The 17,272-nt window shown below is 43.9% G+C and overlaps 1 protein-coding gene across 1 annotated transcript; it reads left to right on the plus strand.

The window, feature by feature from the left end:
* The first annotated feature begins 3,259 nt into the window (after positions 1-3,259).
* On the plus strand, positions 3,260-6,806 carry ubald2 (UBA-like domain containing 2). The gene is made up of 3 exons (XM_083895971.1): positions 3,260-3,454; positions 4,931-4,987; positions 5,470-6,806. The coding sequence occupies exons 1-3, from the start codon at positions 3,335-3,337 to the stop codon at positions 5,821-5,823; spliced, it is 531 nt and encodes a 176-aa protein (XP_083752097.1). The 5' UTR covers positions 3,260-3,334; the 3' UTR covers positions 5,824-6,806.
* The last annotated feature ends 10,466 nt before the right edge of the window (positions 6,807-17,272 follow it).

Consider the following 17,272-nt stretch of genomic DNA (forward strand, 5'->3'; position numbering starts at 1 on the left):
GCTGCAGTGCTCACTCATAAACAGAGGAGGGCGCCATACACCATGTAATGACCTGAGTGTTTGCAGCAGCTCAGAGAAACAGACGTTTACTGTCGTTTCTCTTCATTTATTTCTCTTGAATAGGAGAAATCCATCTAATCTAATCTAATCTAATCTAATCTAATCTAATCTAATCCACACCAAAGTCCATGGAGAGCTTTGAGCTCACTGGGACAGAGGTCAGGACCTCACTCTGCTGGTCTACTGCTGCCTCGTGTGGTCACTTTGTGTCACTGAGGTTAATCTGAACAAAGGATTTTAAATCACATATTTAAAGTTAGTGAAGGCAGAGGATCGAGTTTAACAGTGAAATAAAGACGTGATCATGTGACTTTAACTGTTGTAGATGTTTGTTCATTGGTTTAAATATTGTTGTTGTTGTTGTTGTTGTTGTCATCAGAGTCCATGTGTGTGTGTGTTAAAATCACCACACGATGTTAACCCTGAAATGAGGGAAACTCTGAGTTTTCCGTCTCAAAAAGGGAGGTAAGTCAAAGCAGAGAAAGAGGAGTTAACTCTAGCCTAGTAGCGTAGTATAGTTCTGCGTCTGTTCTGCGTTTACATTAGAAGTTATATTAGGTGGAGACTATTTTCACTACCATGTCCGTGGATGAAGGTGCAGCATTACTGCGCAGAGAATTAAATATTCGTCTGGAGATGATTATCATATATGTTCTTACATTTACACACACTTTTCTTTTTGAGCGGAACTGTTTCCTTGGGGTCACGTCTCCAAATTGGGTCGTGAGATGCTTTCTGGGGGTCGGCAAATCATTTTGGAAAAATATATATAAAATTTTTTTTTTTTAATATATTGTTCCAAAATGATTTGGCGACCCCCAGAAATCATAGAAGAAGAAAAAAGTTAAAAAAGTAAAAAAAAAAAAAAAAAAAAAAAAAAAAATTAAAAAAATGTTTTTTTTTAATTTTTTGATTTTTTTGTTTTTTAATTTTTTGATTTTTTTCCAAAATGATTTGGCCACCCCCCAGAAGTCATCTCGGGGTCGCGACCCAATTTTTCGCGAATTGGGTCGCGAAAAATTGGCAGAACAGTGACAGAACAAGACATTTACATTGAGAACATTGTTTGTTTACAGTTGTGGCTACCAGTTAAAGCTGTTGACAGGTTGGCACTGATTTACATTAGTGGGTCCAATAGGGGATGCTTTATGGGGGAGATGCTTTCTGGGGGTCCAAATCATAGAAAAATATATTTAAAATTTTTTTTTTTTTTTAAATCAAAATTAAACCGAGCGGTTTTCCAAAATGATTTGTCGACCCCCAGGGTTGCATGTGTGTGTGTGTTTGAGTGAGTGAGTCCTGGGGAGTGTTGAAGTCTGTTCTGTGTCTACATTACAAGTTATATTAGGTGGAGACTATTTTCACAACCATGTGCTTTTGACAGTGATCCCGTGGATGAAGGTGCATCATTACTGCGATACTTTTCTTTTTGAGCGGAACAGTTTCACGTCACAGTTCATCATTTACATTCACAACCTAATCAGTCCTTACATTTACAACATGAACAACCGGAGTCACGCTCTCACATCACAGCAGATATTGTGTGTTGCGCTGCGGTTTAAAAAAAAAAAAAATGTACTTACAAATTTACAAATTTACAAATGTTTCTTTTATAGAACGTCATAGATTTATATCACTTGAACGTGATATAAAGAATGAGAAGTCATTTATGTGTGAAAACATCATTATGTTGGTGATAAAACAACTGTACAGTCAAACACTTCATATTTACTTTATGTAAAACATGATCAAAATGAGGTTAATCTCATGAGATTATACCGAGGTTTTACCTGTTTGAACAATGTTTTCTATGTTTCATATTAAACTGCTGCCAACTGCGCTTCTCCCCCGCGGGATTACACCTAAATTAAATAAATTAATAATCTACAACTCAAGCAGTTTCCCGCTGTAATATTATTGTGATTGTGCAAAGGACGACATTTAAACTTCCTCATCATCATCAGTGTTCTCTCTCTCTGACGTCGTCTCTCTCTCTTTTGCTGCTGTTACACTTCCTTCTAAAAACTTGCTCAAATTCACGCATTAATATTTTCAACTCCAGTGTAATGAATAACGTCACCCTCCTCTTCCTCGTTGTCATGGTGACTCGTTGAAACGTGGCTCCATTCATACTGTCTTTTTATACTTGTGGTGCAGGCGCTTAACTCGAGGTGAAACTACTCTGAGTTGAACAAACTAACTCAAATCAGCTGTTTTGAAACCGAAAACTCAGAGTTTCCTTTCTCAGAGTAGATCAACTCAGAGTTCAGGGTTAGACTCAGAGTTTGTTGAACCTTCTTTGTGAAACAGGCCCCAGGTGAAGTCAGGTTGTTGCTGTTGTCACGGTAACACACAACAACATCAATAATAGACAAACTCAGTGAGTGACAGCTGAATTATTCAGGCTGCTGCTGCTGCTGAGACACACACAGCTCCGCCCCCACAGGGTCACATGGTCGCATGTGGGTCACGTGGTCACATGGTCACATGATCAGTGACATTTCCTGTCACTATTATCTAGAGAAAAAAAATAATTTAAGTCAAACAAATGTAAAAAAATTTAAATTCATAAATATGAAGATGAAAGCTGCAGTTGAGGTTGGAAACATGTTTTATAAAAACTTATTTATAATTGAGCTTTTTAAAAATTTTTACAGTAAATTCTTGTTTTCCATCATATTTCATGTTCCTTTTTAGTCAAACCTTTTGTTTTCTTTCTCTTTATTATTATTATTATTATTTTTTTTAGGTTTTGTTTGTTATAACTGTAAATTTGAATGTTATTTTGCCTTCATTTATATTTGTACAACATGAATATATAGTGTTATTCAGAAATAACCATATTAAAAACAATCAAATAATAATAAATCATGAATATGTTGGTAAATATTTACTGTGTTTACATGTGACGCGACCTAACGAAGCAGCCAATCAGCTTCGTGTAAACACGTGACGTCAGCGAGTAACCGGAAATCGAAATATAGCGCGTGAGAAACTCATTGGGTCAAACCGGCGGAGGGGCGGGGCGATCGCTGTCGTGGTCTCCGCTCACCGGGAGTGTCCCCGACAGCATAAACGAACGCCCCGGTGAGTTTAAACGCTTCCTCCCCTCGAGAGCCAATCAGCGCTCGCGTCGCCGCGGCGTTGACCAATGAGCGTCGCTCTCGTGTTTGTTGTTGTTGCGGAGACTCAGCGGAGAAGAGACGCAGGAGAAGCCGCTCCGAGTTTGACTTTTCTTTTCCTTCCGCTCGAGTCTGGAGCGTCGTTAGTGAACATGTCCGTGAACATGGACGAGCTGCGGCACCAGGTCATGATTAACCAGTTCGTTCTGACCGCGGGTTGCGCCGCGGATCAGGCCCAGCAGCTGCTCCAGGCGGCGCACTGGCAGTTCGAGGTGAGTCCGCTCTCCGGAGCTTCACTTCCGGATCCACTCTCCGCTCCTGTCCGCTCCTGTCCGCTCCTCACTCACTCACTCAGACGGTTCTACTGCGCCTGCGCGTCAGAAAGTACACATAAAAAAACAACATATTTAAGTAGATCATGTTCAATGATTCAGTTATTATTCAGTCACACCACACGCTGCCGAGGCTAATGTTAGCTTAGCATCTTGTTTACATCATGGAGTCACTGACCTTTGACCTTTGAGTGTCAGAAGAGCTGAAAACAAGATGAAAAAATATTCACATTTAAGAAGCTGAAAAATTACCAAAACACGAAAGTATTCACATTTAAGAAGCTGAAAAATGACAGAAACACGAAAATATTCACATTTAAGAAACTGAAAAATGACAGAAACGTGAAAATATTCACATTTAAGAAGCTGAAAAATGACAGAAACATGAAAATATTCACATTTAAGAAACTGAAAAATGACAGAAACGTGAAAATATTCACATTTAAGAAGCTGAAAAATGACAGAAACATGAAAATATTCACATTTAAGAAGCTGAAAAATGACAGAAACGTGAAAATATTCACATTTAAGAAGCTGAAAAATGACAGAAACATGAAAATATTCACATTTAAGAAACTGAAAAATGACAGAAACGTGAAAATATTCACATTTAAGAAGCTGAAAAATGACAGAAACGTGAAAATATTCACATTTAAGAAGCTGAAAAATGACAGAAACGTGAAAATATTCACATTTAAGAAGCTGAAAAATGACAGAAACGTGAAAATATTCACATTTAAGAAACTGAAAAATGACAGAAACGTGAAAATATTCACATTTAAGAAGCTGAAAAATGACAGAAACATGAAAATATTCACATTTAAGAAACTGAAAAATGACAGAAACGTGAAAATATTCACATTTAAGAAGCTGAAAAATGACAGAAACGTGAAAATATTCACATTTAAGAAACTGAAAAATGACAGAAGCGTGAAAATATTCACATTTAAGAAGCTGAAAAATGACAGAAACGTGAAAATATTCACATTTAAGAAGCTGAAAAATGACAGAAACATGAAAATATTCACATTTAAGAAGCTGAAAAATGACAAAAACACGAAAATATTCACATTTAAGAAGCTGAAAAATGACAGAAACGTGAAAATATTCACATTTAAGGAGCTGAAAAATGACAGAAACGTGAAAATATTCACATTTAAGAAGCTGAAATATGACAAAAACACGAAAATATTCACATTTAAGAAGCTGAAAAATGACAGAAAACATGAAAATATTCACATTTAAGAAGCTGAAAAATGACAGAAAACATGAAAATATTCACATTTAAGAAGCTGAAAAATGTGTGACCGCTCTGTCGATCGTCGTGACAACCAGAACGGAATGTGATTGACAATATTATTGTGATTAAAAACTTATACAGGAAACTGACTCATAACTCCGCCCCTTTCTTTGCAGACGGCTTTAAGTTCCTTCTTCCAGGAGGTGAACATTCCCGCTCATCACCACCAGATGGTGAGTGTGTGTCTGTGTGTGTGTGGATTCAACAGGGTTTGTGTGAGTTGGAAATCAGGAGATTGTTCCTGAATGTAGACGGAATCAGTTGAGATGTTCTGGAAACTGCGATGGACGCAGCTAAAATCTCTAATATTTCTCTGTGGACTTTGGTGTGGGAGAGTGAGTGGTTTACAAACTTCAGTTTCCTGTTTTAATGTCATGACATTGTCAACAACACGTGAACACAAAATTAGACTTTTATTTTTGAAAACTTGGGTCTTTTTAGTGTGAATGAACAGGAACATTTTATTTTGAAAAGTTCAAGGTTTGTTCCTGTGAGGTAACAAAAACGGAGACTTTTATTTTGAAAAATTCAGGGTCGTTTTATTGCAGCAGAACAGAAACTAATATTTTGAATTTGAAAACTGCGAGGTTGTTTTTTTTGTAGTGTGGAGAAATAAAGACAGACATTTTTCTCTTTTTCCGGTGTCTTCCCACAGATGTGCACGCCCAGAAACACGCCGGCCACGCCTCCAAACTTCCCCGACGCCATCACCATGTTTTCCAAACTGCGAGCGTCGGACTGCAGTTCCAGCTCCGCCCAGGCGTCCATGGCCTGCTCCCCTCCAGTCCCTTCATCCACGTCAGGTTTTGGTTCCTTCTGGGCTTCCTCTCCGCCCGGCAATCAGTCGATCTGGCTGCCGCCGCCGCCGCCGCCGCCACCTTCTGGCCACCACATGCATCACCACCACATGCACATGCACAGGCAGCAGACTCCCGTCATGTGGCCGCCCGTGTCTCAGCCCGGCTCGCAGCAGACCACCGTCGTGTCCGCGCTCCACAGTCAGAGATGAGACTGCTGCAAGGACGGTGGGCGGGGCCAGGGCAGCCAGGGGCGGGGCCAGGGCAGCGAGGGGCGGAGCCAGGCAGCAGGTTCAAATGGAGCGAATTTGTTATGAACGCAGAAGGACAAAGTGATGGTGGGTCATCGTGGTGAGGGAGAGACGAGGACACTGAGGTCAGAAGACCAGCGTCCACCTCGTCCAAGACGAACCCGCAGGTCGTGGACAGACCTTTGAACTTTGAGGGTCCAGACTCGGGTCCAGACTCGGGTCCAGACTCGGGTCCAGACTCGGGTCCAGATCCCCAAACACGGGGTTGGAGCTGTTTTTTTTTTAAAGGTTTTGACAGAAAGATGGCGCTGTCACCAGTTTTCTCGATGTGTGTGTGTGTGTGTGGACGTCAACATTAGGACATTGGAAAAACCTGCGCTGATGACTTTTTTTTCTCGGTGCGTTTACCGTCACAGTTTAACAGAGTCGTCGTCTGACTAAGACGAACAATGGGACAACTTACAGCGTCTGAGGACAAACGCCGCCTGACTCCGCCTCTGTAGGTGGCACTGTTTCTCTCCATGAGCTCGTGTTTGTTTAAGAGTGCACAGTGAGATGAAGAAGAGTGAATTATTGTCTTCATGCGACTAAAATCAGACTTTGAACATGAACGTAATCACTGAGCGTCGCAGAAACAAAGTGCGTCTGACGTGGATTTTGGAGTCTGTAAACGGCGTTAGCGTGTGTGTGTGTGTGTGTGTGTGTGTGTGTGTGTGTGTGTGTGTGTGTGTGTGTGCGCGTGTCCGTTTGTGCGTGGCTGACAGACGAGTCGTAGCCAATCAGGAAACTGTATCGTTGTTTTCTCAGTTTAAAAAATGCAGAAAACGTTTTCAGTTTAGTGTGAATGTGTGGGCAGGTGTTTTCTGTCAGAGAGGCGGAGCTAACGTGATGTCATGGGCGGAGCTAACGTGAGGTCATGGCCTCCAGTTTGTGCCTCGTGAAATTTCTACACTTTTTTTTTACTGCTCTTTTAAAGATTCACTGATTCATCATTAAATTAAAGGTTATTTCATACATTTGTGTGATTATTTTGAGTTTCCTGAGGATTTTAGCCACTGAACAAAAGACCGATGGAATGTTTAATGGCCGCTCTCAGCAGCAGGGGGCGCTCACAGCGCTGTCAGCATCTCTTCTCTTACTTGAAAGAATCACGTGACTGATTCAGAAAGACTTGAAAGTGGAAGAAATAAAAATTCACACTCATGTTTCTTGATGACATCATTGTTATTTCAAGTTAGTTCAAGTAAAAAATGCTAACATGGAACAGTCAGGAGCGCTCTGTCGCCTCCTACAGGTCGACCTGAGCTGCTGCAGGACGAGCAACGGAGCTCTGAGACGACGTCGGCCAATCCTGAGCTGAGCCGCTGGAGACTACACACACACACACACACACACACACACACACACACACACACACACACACACGGAGGGGGCGGGGTTTACAGCTTTCTTACTCTCATGAAAAACCTGGAAAAGTTGTGGAATTTGAAAATTTGCAAACTAAACACTAACTAAATAGAATAGAGTAAAAAATGTGTGTGTGTGTGTGTGTGTCTCACCTGAGCGGCTGTTGTGAGTCTCAGGTGAAGTAGCAGCAGGTTTGTGTGACGCTGAACCTCTGCTTCTGTCTTTAATCCTGGAGCCTGAGGTCAGAGGTCAGAGAATCAAAGGTGAGGTCAGAGGTCAGAGAATCAAAGGTGAGGTCAGAGGTCAGAGGTCAGAGAATCAAAGGTGAGGTCAGAGGTCAGAGAATCAAAGGTGAGGTCAGAGGTCAGAGAATCAAAGGTGAGGTCAGAGGATCAAAAGTGAGGTCAGAGGTCAGAGAATCAAAGGTGAGGTCAGAGGTCAGAGGTCAGAGAATCAAAGGTGAGGTCAGAGGTCAGAGAATCAAAGGTGAGGTCAGCGTTTACCGTCTCTGGTGAAGATCGTAGGAAGTTTGGTTTCCATGTTTCTGATGGACGGTGCGTTCAGGCGTCCTCTGTAAATATGTCCATCCAGTCCGATGATGTCCACCTCCTCTGACTGAGTCAACACACACACACACACACACACACACACACAGTGACCACAAAGGTCGATCGTTTCAGTGCGAGTCACGTTCTTGACCTTTGACCTGGAAATGAGTCGACTCGTACCGGTGTGAGGACGTCTGCGTCCGGGTGGGCGTGGCTCTTTGTGGACTGCACGCCGCCGCGGCGCTGGTTGGCCGATGTGACCGTGTGACTCCCGCCGCAGCTCCGCGACACCACCAGGTGGCAGTAGTCTGTCAGCTCAGGGATGTGATCACTGCTCACACGCACACACACACACAAAACTTCATCTGGAATCTAGTGCCACCTGCTGGTGAACAGAGGAACTGCGGGGGAGGAGGGGGGGGGAGGGGTTAAAGGTTACGTCACCTCCTGGAATTGTGTCGAAACTGCTCCAGAGCGTAAACGGTGAACGGCCTCATGGATCTGTGTGAGGGGAATCCAGGAGTGGAGGGCAGCGCCACCAAGTGTCTGTGAGTAAATATAACACACACACACATTCTTGTACTTGCTGCATACTGAGGACCAGGTAAAAGTGCTGACAAAGTGAGGACCAAAGTCACTCGCTCTCTCACACCAAAGTCACTCACTCTCTTACACCAAAGTCGCTCACTCTCCCACACCAAAGTCGCTCACTCTCCCACACCAAAGTCGCTCACTCTCCCACACCAAAGTCGCTCACTCTCCCACACCAAAGTCGCTCACTCTCCCACACCAAAGTCACTCACTCTCCCACACCAAAGTCACTCACTCTCTTACACCAAAGTCGCTCACTCTCCCACACCAAAGTCGCTCACTCTCCCACACCAAAGTCGCTCACTCTCCCACACCAAAGTCGCTCACTCTCCCACACCAAAGTCGCTCACTCTCCCACACCAAAGTCGCTCACTCTCACACACCAAAGTCGTTCACTCTCACTCAAAGTCGTTCACTCTCCCACACCAAAGTCGCTCACTCTCCCACACCAAAGTCGTTCACTCTCCCACACCAAAGTCACTCACTCTCCCACACCAAAGTCGCTCACTCTCCCACACCAAAGTCGCTCACTCTCCCACACCAAAGTCGCTCACTCTCCCACACCAAAGTCGTTCACTCTCCCACACCAAAGTCGCTCACTCTCCCACACCAAAGTCGCTCACTCTCACACACCAAAGTCGTTCACTCTCCCACACCAAAGTCGCTCACTCTCCCACACCAAAGTCGCTCACCACACCAAAGTCACTCACTCTCTTACACCAAAGTCACTCACTCTCCCACACCAAAGTCAATCACTCTCCCACACCAAAGTCGCTCACTCTCCCACACCAAAGTCACTCACTCTCCCACACCAAAGTCACTCACTCTCCCACACCAAAGTCGCTCACTCTGCCACACCAAAGTCGCTCACTCTCCCACACCAAAGTCGTTCACTCTCCCACACCAAAGTCGCTCACTCTCCCACACCAAAGTCGCTCACTCTCCCACACCAAAGTCACTCACTCTCCCACACCAAAGTCACTCACTCTCCCACACCAAAGTCACTCACTCTCCCACACCAAAGTCAATCACTCTCCCACACCAAAGTCGCTCACTCTCCCACACCAAAGTCACTCACTCTCCCACACCAAAGTCACTCACTCTCCCACACCAAAGTCGCTCACTCTCCCACACCAAAGTCGTTCACTCTCCCACACCAAAGTCACTCACTCTCCCACACCAAAGTCCACAGAGAAAATCAGTCCTAAACAAAGTTTTCTTAGCTTGGTTAAACAGAGATAATCCTGACTTACGGTCCTGGCGTGTGTTTGACAGGTCGGTCACAGCAGAGACAGTGAAATCTGTCCACCAGTCGTCTGAAAACAGCAGAGACAGTGAGGCTGCGTTCCATTTACCCTCATTCTGACGTAAATGGAACGCAGCACGTTTGGTTTTATTTGCATTCCAGTAAAGAAAGTAAAGTAAAGTGACAAGAAAAATCACATCTGAGACGAAAGAAGACAAATCACCGTGATTTCTGATTCATCGTACATCAGGAGTTGCCCCCTTGTGGCCAACTAGGGCTGCACAATATTAGATATCTTGCCGGTATCCGATACATCAATATACGCGGCTACTTCCTGTGATCGCAATGATTTCTGACGTCTTCCTTAACCGTCAAATGTTACGATCTTTTTAAACCTCTTCCTAAACTATGTTCTTTTTACGATGTTTTTTACGTCCTTTTATACGACCACATTTTTGACTTCTACTTTAACTTCTACAGTTAACAGTAAGTTGAAAAACATCCCGTTACAACACGAAACTTTGACCTGTGGAGGGCAGCACTGCACAGAAATGATGATTCTTAATATCATCGTTATCAGTAGAAGAAGAAGAGGAGGAGGAGGAGGAGGAGGAGGAGGAGGATGAAGAGGAGGATGAGGATGAGGAGGCCTCTAACTTCCTGATGGCGGCAGCGTCGTCATGTTCAGGAGCTTCCTGTTTGCGCAGCTTCTCGTGGATGTTCCTCCAACGATCTTCGAGCTGCTTCTTCACAGAGTCCAGCTCGATCCTGTTCAGCTGTCACGAGACAGGAAGTCAAACACAAAACAGGAAGTCAAACAAAAAATAACGTTTTGAAAAGTCTTCTGTGTTTATGTTAAAAACAAAAGCGACGCAGAGGATCCTCCTCACTTATCTTACACATCACCACTTCCTTCAAAATAAGAGCCATTACTAGCACCACTTCCTGTATAAACCTTTGGGCAGAGGACTTATACATATATACATATATAAATATATATATATAAAAGAGTATCTAACTTTAATATAATTTAAGTCTGTTTTTCATAAGTAAATAAAATATAGTTTCTATTATACCGTTTGTTTTAAAGTAGCTGCACAAAAGTAACCATGACAACAGCCTTTGAACCAGGAAATAGACGCACTTTTGCACATGCACAGAACAATGTTTGCCTTATTTTGACGTCTTTCTATCTATATCCTGATTACGAGGTTTTTACCGTCTTTCTTCACAGATTTTTGTTTTTCACGTATTAATATTTTTCTATACCGACATATTTTAACAATATTTTTGTCGTCTTTCTATAAGATGAATTTTTACAGTATTTTTAACGTCGTTTTTGTGATGTTTATGTTATTTTACTGCACCATGAAATCTTTGGGATTTTTAAACATTTTTCTTTTACGATGTTGTTACGATGTCTTTCCAAACCGTAATATTTTTACAACGTTTGTAAAATGTTGACGTTGTTCTTGTTCAATGACTGAGGACAGTGTGAGGACAGTGAGTGGACAGTGAGGACAGTGAGTGGACAGTGAGGACAGTGTGAGGACAGTGAGTGGACAGTGTGAGGACAGTGAGGACAGTGAGGACAGTGTGAGGACAGTGAGGACAGTGAGGACAGTGTGAGGACAGTGAGGACAGTGTGAGGACAGTGAGGACAGTGTGAGGACAGTGTGAGGACAGTGAGGACAGTGTGAGGACAGTGAGGACAGTGAGGACAGTGTGAGGACAGTGAGGACAGTGAGGACAGTGTGAGGACAGTGAGGACAGTGTGAGGACAGTGAGGACAGTGAGGACAGTGTGAGGACAGTGAGGACAGTGAGTGGACAGTGTGAGGACAGTGAGGACAGTGTGAGGACAGTGAGGACAGTGTGAGGACAGTGAGGACAGTGTGAGGACAGTGTGAGGACAGTGAGGACAGTGTGAGGACAGTGAGGACAGTGTCTCACCTTACAGTCCATCTCAGAGGACAGTCTGTGGAGGACGTTGTCCCAGCTCTGCTCCTGTCCTGTGACTCTGTTCAGCAGCTGGTGGAACATAGAGCTGAGTTTCTCTGTCACAGAGTCAAACTGAAGACGACTCACTGTGTCCTCCTGATGTGGACACAAAGACATTTCATCTGCTCAAATCACTGATTCTCTCTGTGGACTTTTGTGTGGGAGAGTGAGTGACTTTGGTGTGGGAGAGTGAGTGACTTTGGTGTGAGAGAGTGAGTGACTTTGGTGTGGGAGAGTGAGTGACTTTGGTGTGGGAGAGTGAGTGACTTTGGTGTGAGAGAGTGAGTGACTTTGGTGTGGGAGAGTGAGTGACTTTGGTGTGAGAGAGTGAGTGACTTTGGTGTGGGAGAGTGAGTGACTTTGGTGTGGGAGAGTGAGTGAGTTTGGTGTGAGAGAGTGAGTGACTTTGGTGTGAGAGAGTGAGTGACTTTGGTGTGGGACAGTGATTGACTTTGGTGTGGGAGAGTGAGTGACTTTGGTGTGAGAGAGTGAGTGACTTTGGTGTGGGAGAGTGAGTGACTTTGGTGTGGGAGAGTGAGTGAGTTTGGTGTGAGAGAGTGAGTGACTTTGGTGTGAGAGAGTGAGTGACTTTGGTGTGGGAGAGTGAGTGACTTTGGTGTGAGAGAGTGAGTGACTTTGGTGTGGGAGAGTGAGTGACTTTGGTGTGGGAGAGTGAGTGACTTTGGTGTGAGAGAGTGAGTGACTTTGGTGTGGGAGAGTGAGTGACTTTGGTGTGGGAGAGTGAGTGACTTTGGTGTGGGAGAGTGAGTGACTTTGGTGTGAGAGAGTGAGTGACTTTGGTGTGGGAGAGTGAGTGACTTTGGTGTGAGAGAGTGAGTGACTTTGGTGTGGGAGAGTGAGTGACTTTGGTGTGGGAGAGTGAGTGAGTTTGGTGTGAGAGAGTGAGTGACTTTGGTGTGGGAGAGTGAGTGACTTTGGTGTGAGAGAGTGAGTGACTTTTGTGTTTGAGAGTGAGTGACTTTGGTGTGAGAGAGTGAGTGACTTTGGTGTGAGAGAGTGAGTGACTTTGGTGTGGGAGAGTGAGTGACTTTGGTGTGGGAGAGTGAGTGACTTTGGTGTGAGAGAGTGAGTGACTTTGGTGTGGGACAGTGATTGACTTTGGTGTGGGAGAGTGAGTGACTTTGGTGTGAGAGAGTGAGTGACTTTGGTGTGGGACAGTGAGTGACTTTGGTGTGGGAGAGTGAGTGAGTTTGGTGTGAGAGAGTGAGTGACTTTGGTGTGGGACAGTGAGTGACTTTGGTGTGGGAGAGTGAGTGACTTTGGTGTGGGAGAGTGAGTGACTTTGGTGTTTGAGAGTGAGTGGTTTACAGACGTCTGTCTCAGTCTGAATATTTTATTTTTGCTAATCTCAGAGTTTATTTATACTGAATTTGTAACAAACAATATTTTGAATTCATGTCAACAAAACATTAAATGAAAATCAATAAATCTCTAATCTCTGATTTAATCTCTGTGAACACATGACGCTAACATGAGATTAAATTATAATCCACTTACAATTTCCGTCTCAACCATGAGTTTGTCTTTCTTCTCCTGCAGCTGCTGCAGCGTCTGGGACATCTCCTGGATTCAATTACACAATAATAATAATCTACATATGAACACACACACACACACACACACACACACACACACAGTAGACATAAAAAACAATAATCTGGATATTTTATAGGTAACTGACATTTGTTTATATTTTAAAGTTACGTGCTGCACCTTTAACCTGTTAAATGTTTCTGACCTCTATGTGGCGCTGTTTCTGTCCACTGTCCTCACACACACGTCTCATCGTGTCCTGAAGCTTTACACACTCGTCCTGAAGGTGAACAATCGTCTCCTGCACGCCGTCCACCGCCTGCACACACACACACACACGCGCACACACACACACGCACGCGCACACACACGCACGCACGCATACACACAAGGAGATGAGAGAGTGTGACTGTGTCTGTTTTCAGTGTCTCTCTCTCTCTCTCTCTCTCTCTCTCTCTCACCCTCTGGTGGTCACTCATGACTCCGCCCATCAGCGCCCTCTGCTGGTTCAGTTGATCCATCAGGTTTTTATTCACGTCCTGAAAACCTAGAACATTAAAGGGTTTAAAGGGTTATTCTGTAGAAATATCAGCCACGCTTTTAAAAATAAATCTGTATTATTGATACATCAGTGTGTGTGTGTGTGTAAAGAGAGCGCCCCCTGCTGCTGAGGACAGACACGAGGAAAAACTGATTTTAGCCTCATAACAAGGTCTTTATCTCACTGTTAGACTGACTTTTCTATGTCTGTAAACCACTCACTCTCCCACACCAAAGTCCACAGAGAAAAACACAGGAGCTGCTGCTCCTCTGCTGCCTCATGTGGTCACTTTGTGTCACTGCGCTCAATCAAACACTGAAGAGACTAAATTTCCTCAGTGGACTTTGGTGTGTGAGAGTGAGTGGTTTCCAAAGACGTTTCCTGGTTACCGATGACGTCCTCTCTGAGTTGACTCAGCTGTGTCTCGTCCACTCTTCTGTCCTCCAGCCTGGTGACCTTTGACCTCAGTCTGCCGACATTCCTCAGAGCCTCCACCGTCTCCGAGTAACGCTCCAGGACTCCTGCAGCCTCAGGTCCTGGTCCTGGTCCTGGTCCTGGTCCTGGTCCTGGATTAGACTTCTGATGAGGAGACGTCTCTGTGTCTGTCCCTGCTGAGGACGAGGACGAGGACGAGGAGCTGAGGAGACGTTTGATCTCTGAAGCCTCATCAACAACTTCCTGTTAAAGACGAGGAGTACGGAGGAACGTTAGTGCCACATGTCAAATAAAAGACACAACACATGAATCTGAAGTCTGACTTTAATCCAAGAATTCTGACTTTAATCTATGAATTTTAATCTTGAATTCAAATTTAATCTATGAATTCTGACTTTAATCAAAGAATTCTGACTTTAATCTAAGAATTTAATCTATGAATTCTGACTTTAGTCAAAGAAGTCTGACTTTAATCCAAGAATTCTGACTTAAATCTATGAATTTTAATCTTGAATTCAAATTTAATCTATGAATTCTGACTTTAATCAAAGAATTCTGACTTTAATCTAAGAATTTAATCCATGAATTCTGAAAAATTCTTACCGTCAACATCTTAAACATTTTCAAACATGAGTTTGTTGACTTGAATTTAAAGTTTTAAACTTAAAGGTCACATAGAGTGGTCCTGTTGCACATATATGTTAGTTATGGAGGTCTACTTACATACATTAACTTGTTTTTATGCTCAAAAACCTCCTAGTTGCTGTAAACGAGCCGATAGAAATCCTCTTTTCTGACACTGTTCGTCAGCCGCGATGTTTCAGAGTGAACTTTCACCCCCAGAAGACAGAGTCTTGTGATTGGCCAGTACTATCCGGCACACCCGCTCTCAGAAACACAGCTCCCCCTCTGGAACGGTGGATGCACTGCTCCTCATTATCAAAACATTGTTTTAACAGTGTTTAAAAATAGCTTCTTCACGACTCCCCGCCTCAGTCCCTTTGACGACCTTTGACCCGGAGTCAGACCCAGAGTCAGAAGACACTGTCGCTCGTGAAACACCTCCACAACGGACGTTATTCTTCTTCTGTGGTTCAATGTACGCAACCGAATGTGCCCGGACTAGTGCCCGGAGCAGGAGGATCTGCTGTTCAGGAGAACCGCTGTTTACGTAACCGGACTGGGTTTTTTCAGAGATCTCACTGAGCCTGAGATTACAATAAAACACAACGTTCTCAGCAGTGACTGAACTGTTTGTTTAGAACCTTCAGGGCTTCATAAACAAGGTAATGACGCAGATACACACTAAAAAACAGCGTTAATAGGAACTTCTGGTCTAGTTCCACTTTAAGGACACAAGTGAGTAAATTTTCACGTCAATGATCTGAACTCTGACCTCTGGATGTCCACGCTCACCTTGTCCAGGTGTCCTCCGTGTCCTTCATGTCCTTCGTGTCCGAGCAGAGACGACTGCATCACGTCCCAGGTCACAAAGACACTCGTGTCCTTCACGTCTGGACGTTTGTCAAAGTCCTCACGCAGCTTTTCCTGTTACGAGAGAAGAATTCAGTTTTCAGGAGCTGCTGGTCCTCTGCTGCCTCGTGTGGTCACTTTGTGTCACTGACACACACACACACACACTCACCAGAGTTTCCTTCAGGTCGTCCACAGCAGTGACCGCTGTATCTGTCCGAGCAACAAGGATCTGGACACAAGGTTTTTAATGTTCTGTTAATTTTTGAATGTATTTAAAGGATAATTGTTAATAATCTGGTGTTAGTGTTAATCTCACCGTGTGCTGCTGCTGCAGATCCTTAATCTCATCCTTCAGATGATCAGGTATGAGCTTCATGAGCTGTGAACATAAACAGTGACAGCTGAACAAACAGTCACTCTGCTGCTCCTCTGCTGCCTCGTGTGGTCACTTTGTGTCACTGAAGCACATCAGTGATGTTCTCTGTGGACTGTGGTGCAGGAGAGTGAGTGGTTGACAGACGTCTGTGTCACAGTGAGATACAGACGTGATCATGTGACGCAGATAAACTTTTAAACTTTGGTTCAGTTTAAATAAAGTTGCAGTAAATCAGTAAAATAATGAGTCTATTATGAATCTGTGGAAGTACGTACTGTTCCTTTAAAGAGATGTGTGTGTGTGTGTGTCTGTGTGTGTGTGTGTGTCTGTGTCACTGTGTGTGTGTGTTTGTTCTTGTACTTGCAGCATACTGAGGACCAGTGAGGGTTTTTAACCAACAAAGTGGAGACATTTTTTTCATTGAAATCACTTCCTCAGGTTGTAAACATGTTATAATCAACACAAAAACCAAAGGTTTTCCAGTCCTGGTGTTTCACACACTTTTTTTCTCTGGGGCTCCACCTGCAGACATGTTTTGGTACTGCACCCAGTAGTTCTTTGTAGATGTCATTCATGAAGTAGATATTTGTAATTGTGTTGATTTATAAAGTGGAAATGCTGGTCCTCACTTTGTCAGCACTTTTACCCGGTCCTCAGTATGCAGCAAGAACAAGAGTGTGTGTGTGTGTGTGTGTGTGACACCTTACTCCTCTTCATCTCCTCTCGTCTTCACTCGACTCTTCAGCTCATTATTGAGCCGTCGATGACAGGACAGGAGAGGACAATGGGAGACGAGGGACGTCCTGACGTCTCAAATGACCCGTGTGTCTCTCTTCTGTCAGGGACACGAGCTAACGAGCTAATGTTAGCATTCTGCACAGAGTGTGTGTGTGTGTGTGTGTGTGTGTGAGACCGTGGGGGGCGAGGTCACATCAGGTCAGTGGATACACCTGTGTGACCACCAGGAACATGAATGATTCAGATCTAAAGGCTTCACCTGAGAGACTCTGTGTGTGTGTGTGTGTGTGTGTGTGTGTGACTGTTGTTTAATGAGTGACAGGCTGCTGTTTACAGAGTAACAAACAGAGCAGTTGATTATCACCAAACACCAGGAGGTCAACATTCCTCTGGAGGAGAACGTGGTGGAGAACATCTCAAAGAACGTCAGGTGTGTCCTGGAGAACGCGTACTCACACACACACACATACACACAGAGAGACACACACACACACAGAC

Source organism: Microchirus variegatus (assembly GCF_963457635.1).
Source record: "Microchirus variegatus genome assembly, chromosome: 10".
Lineage (NCBI taxonomy): Eukaryota > Metazoa > Chordata > Actinopteri > Pleuronectiformes > Soleidae > Microchirus > Microchirus variegatus.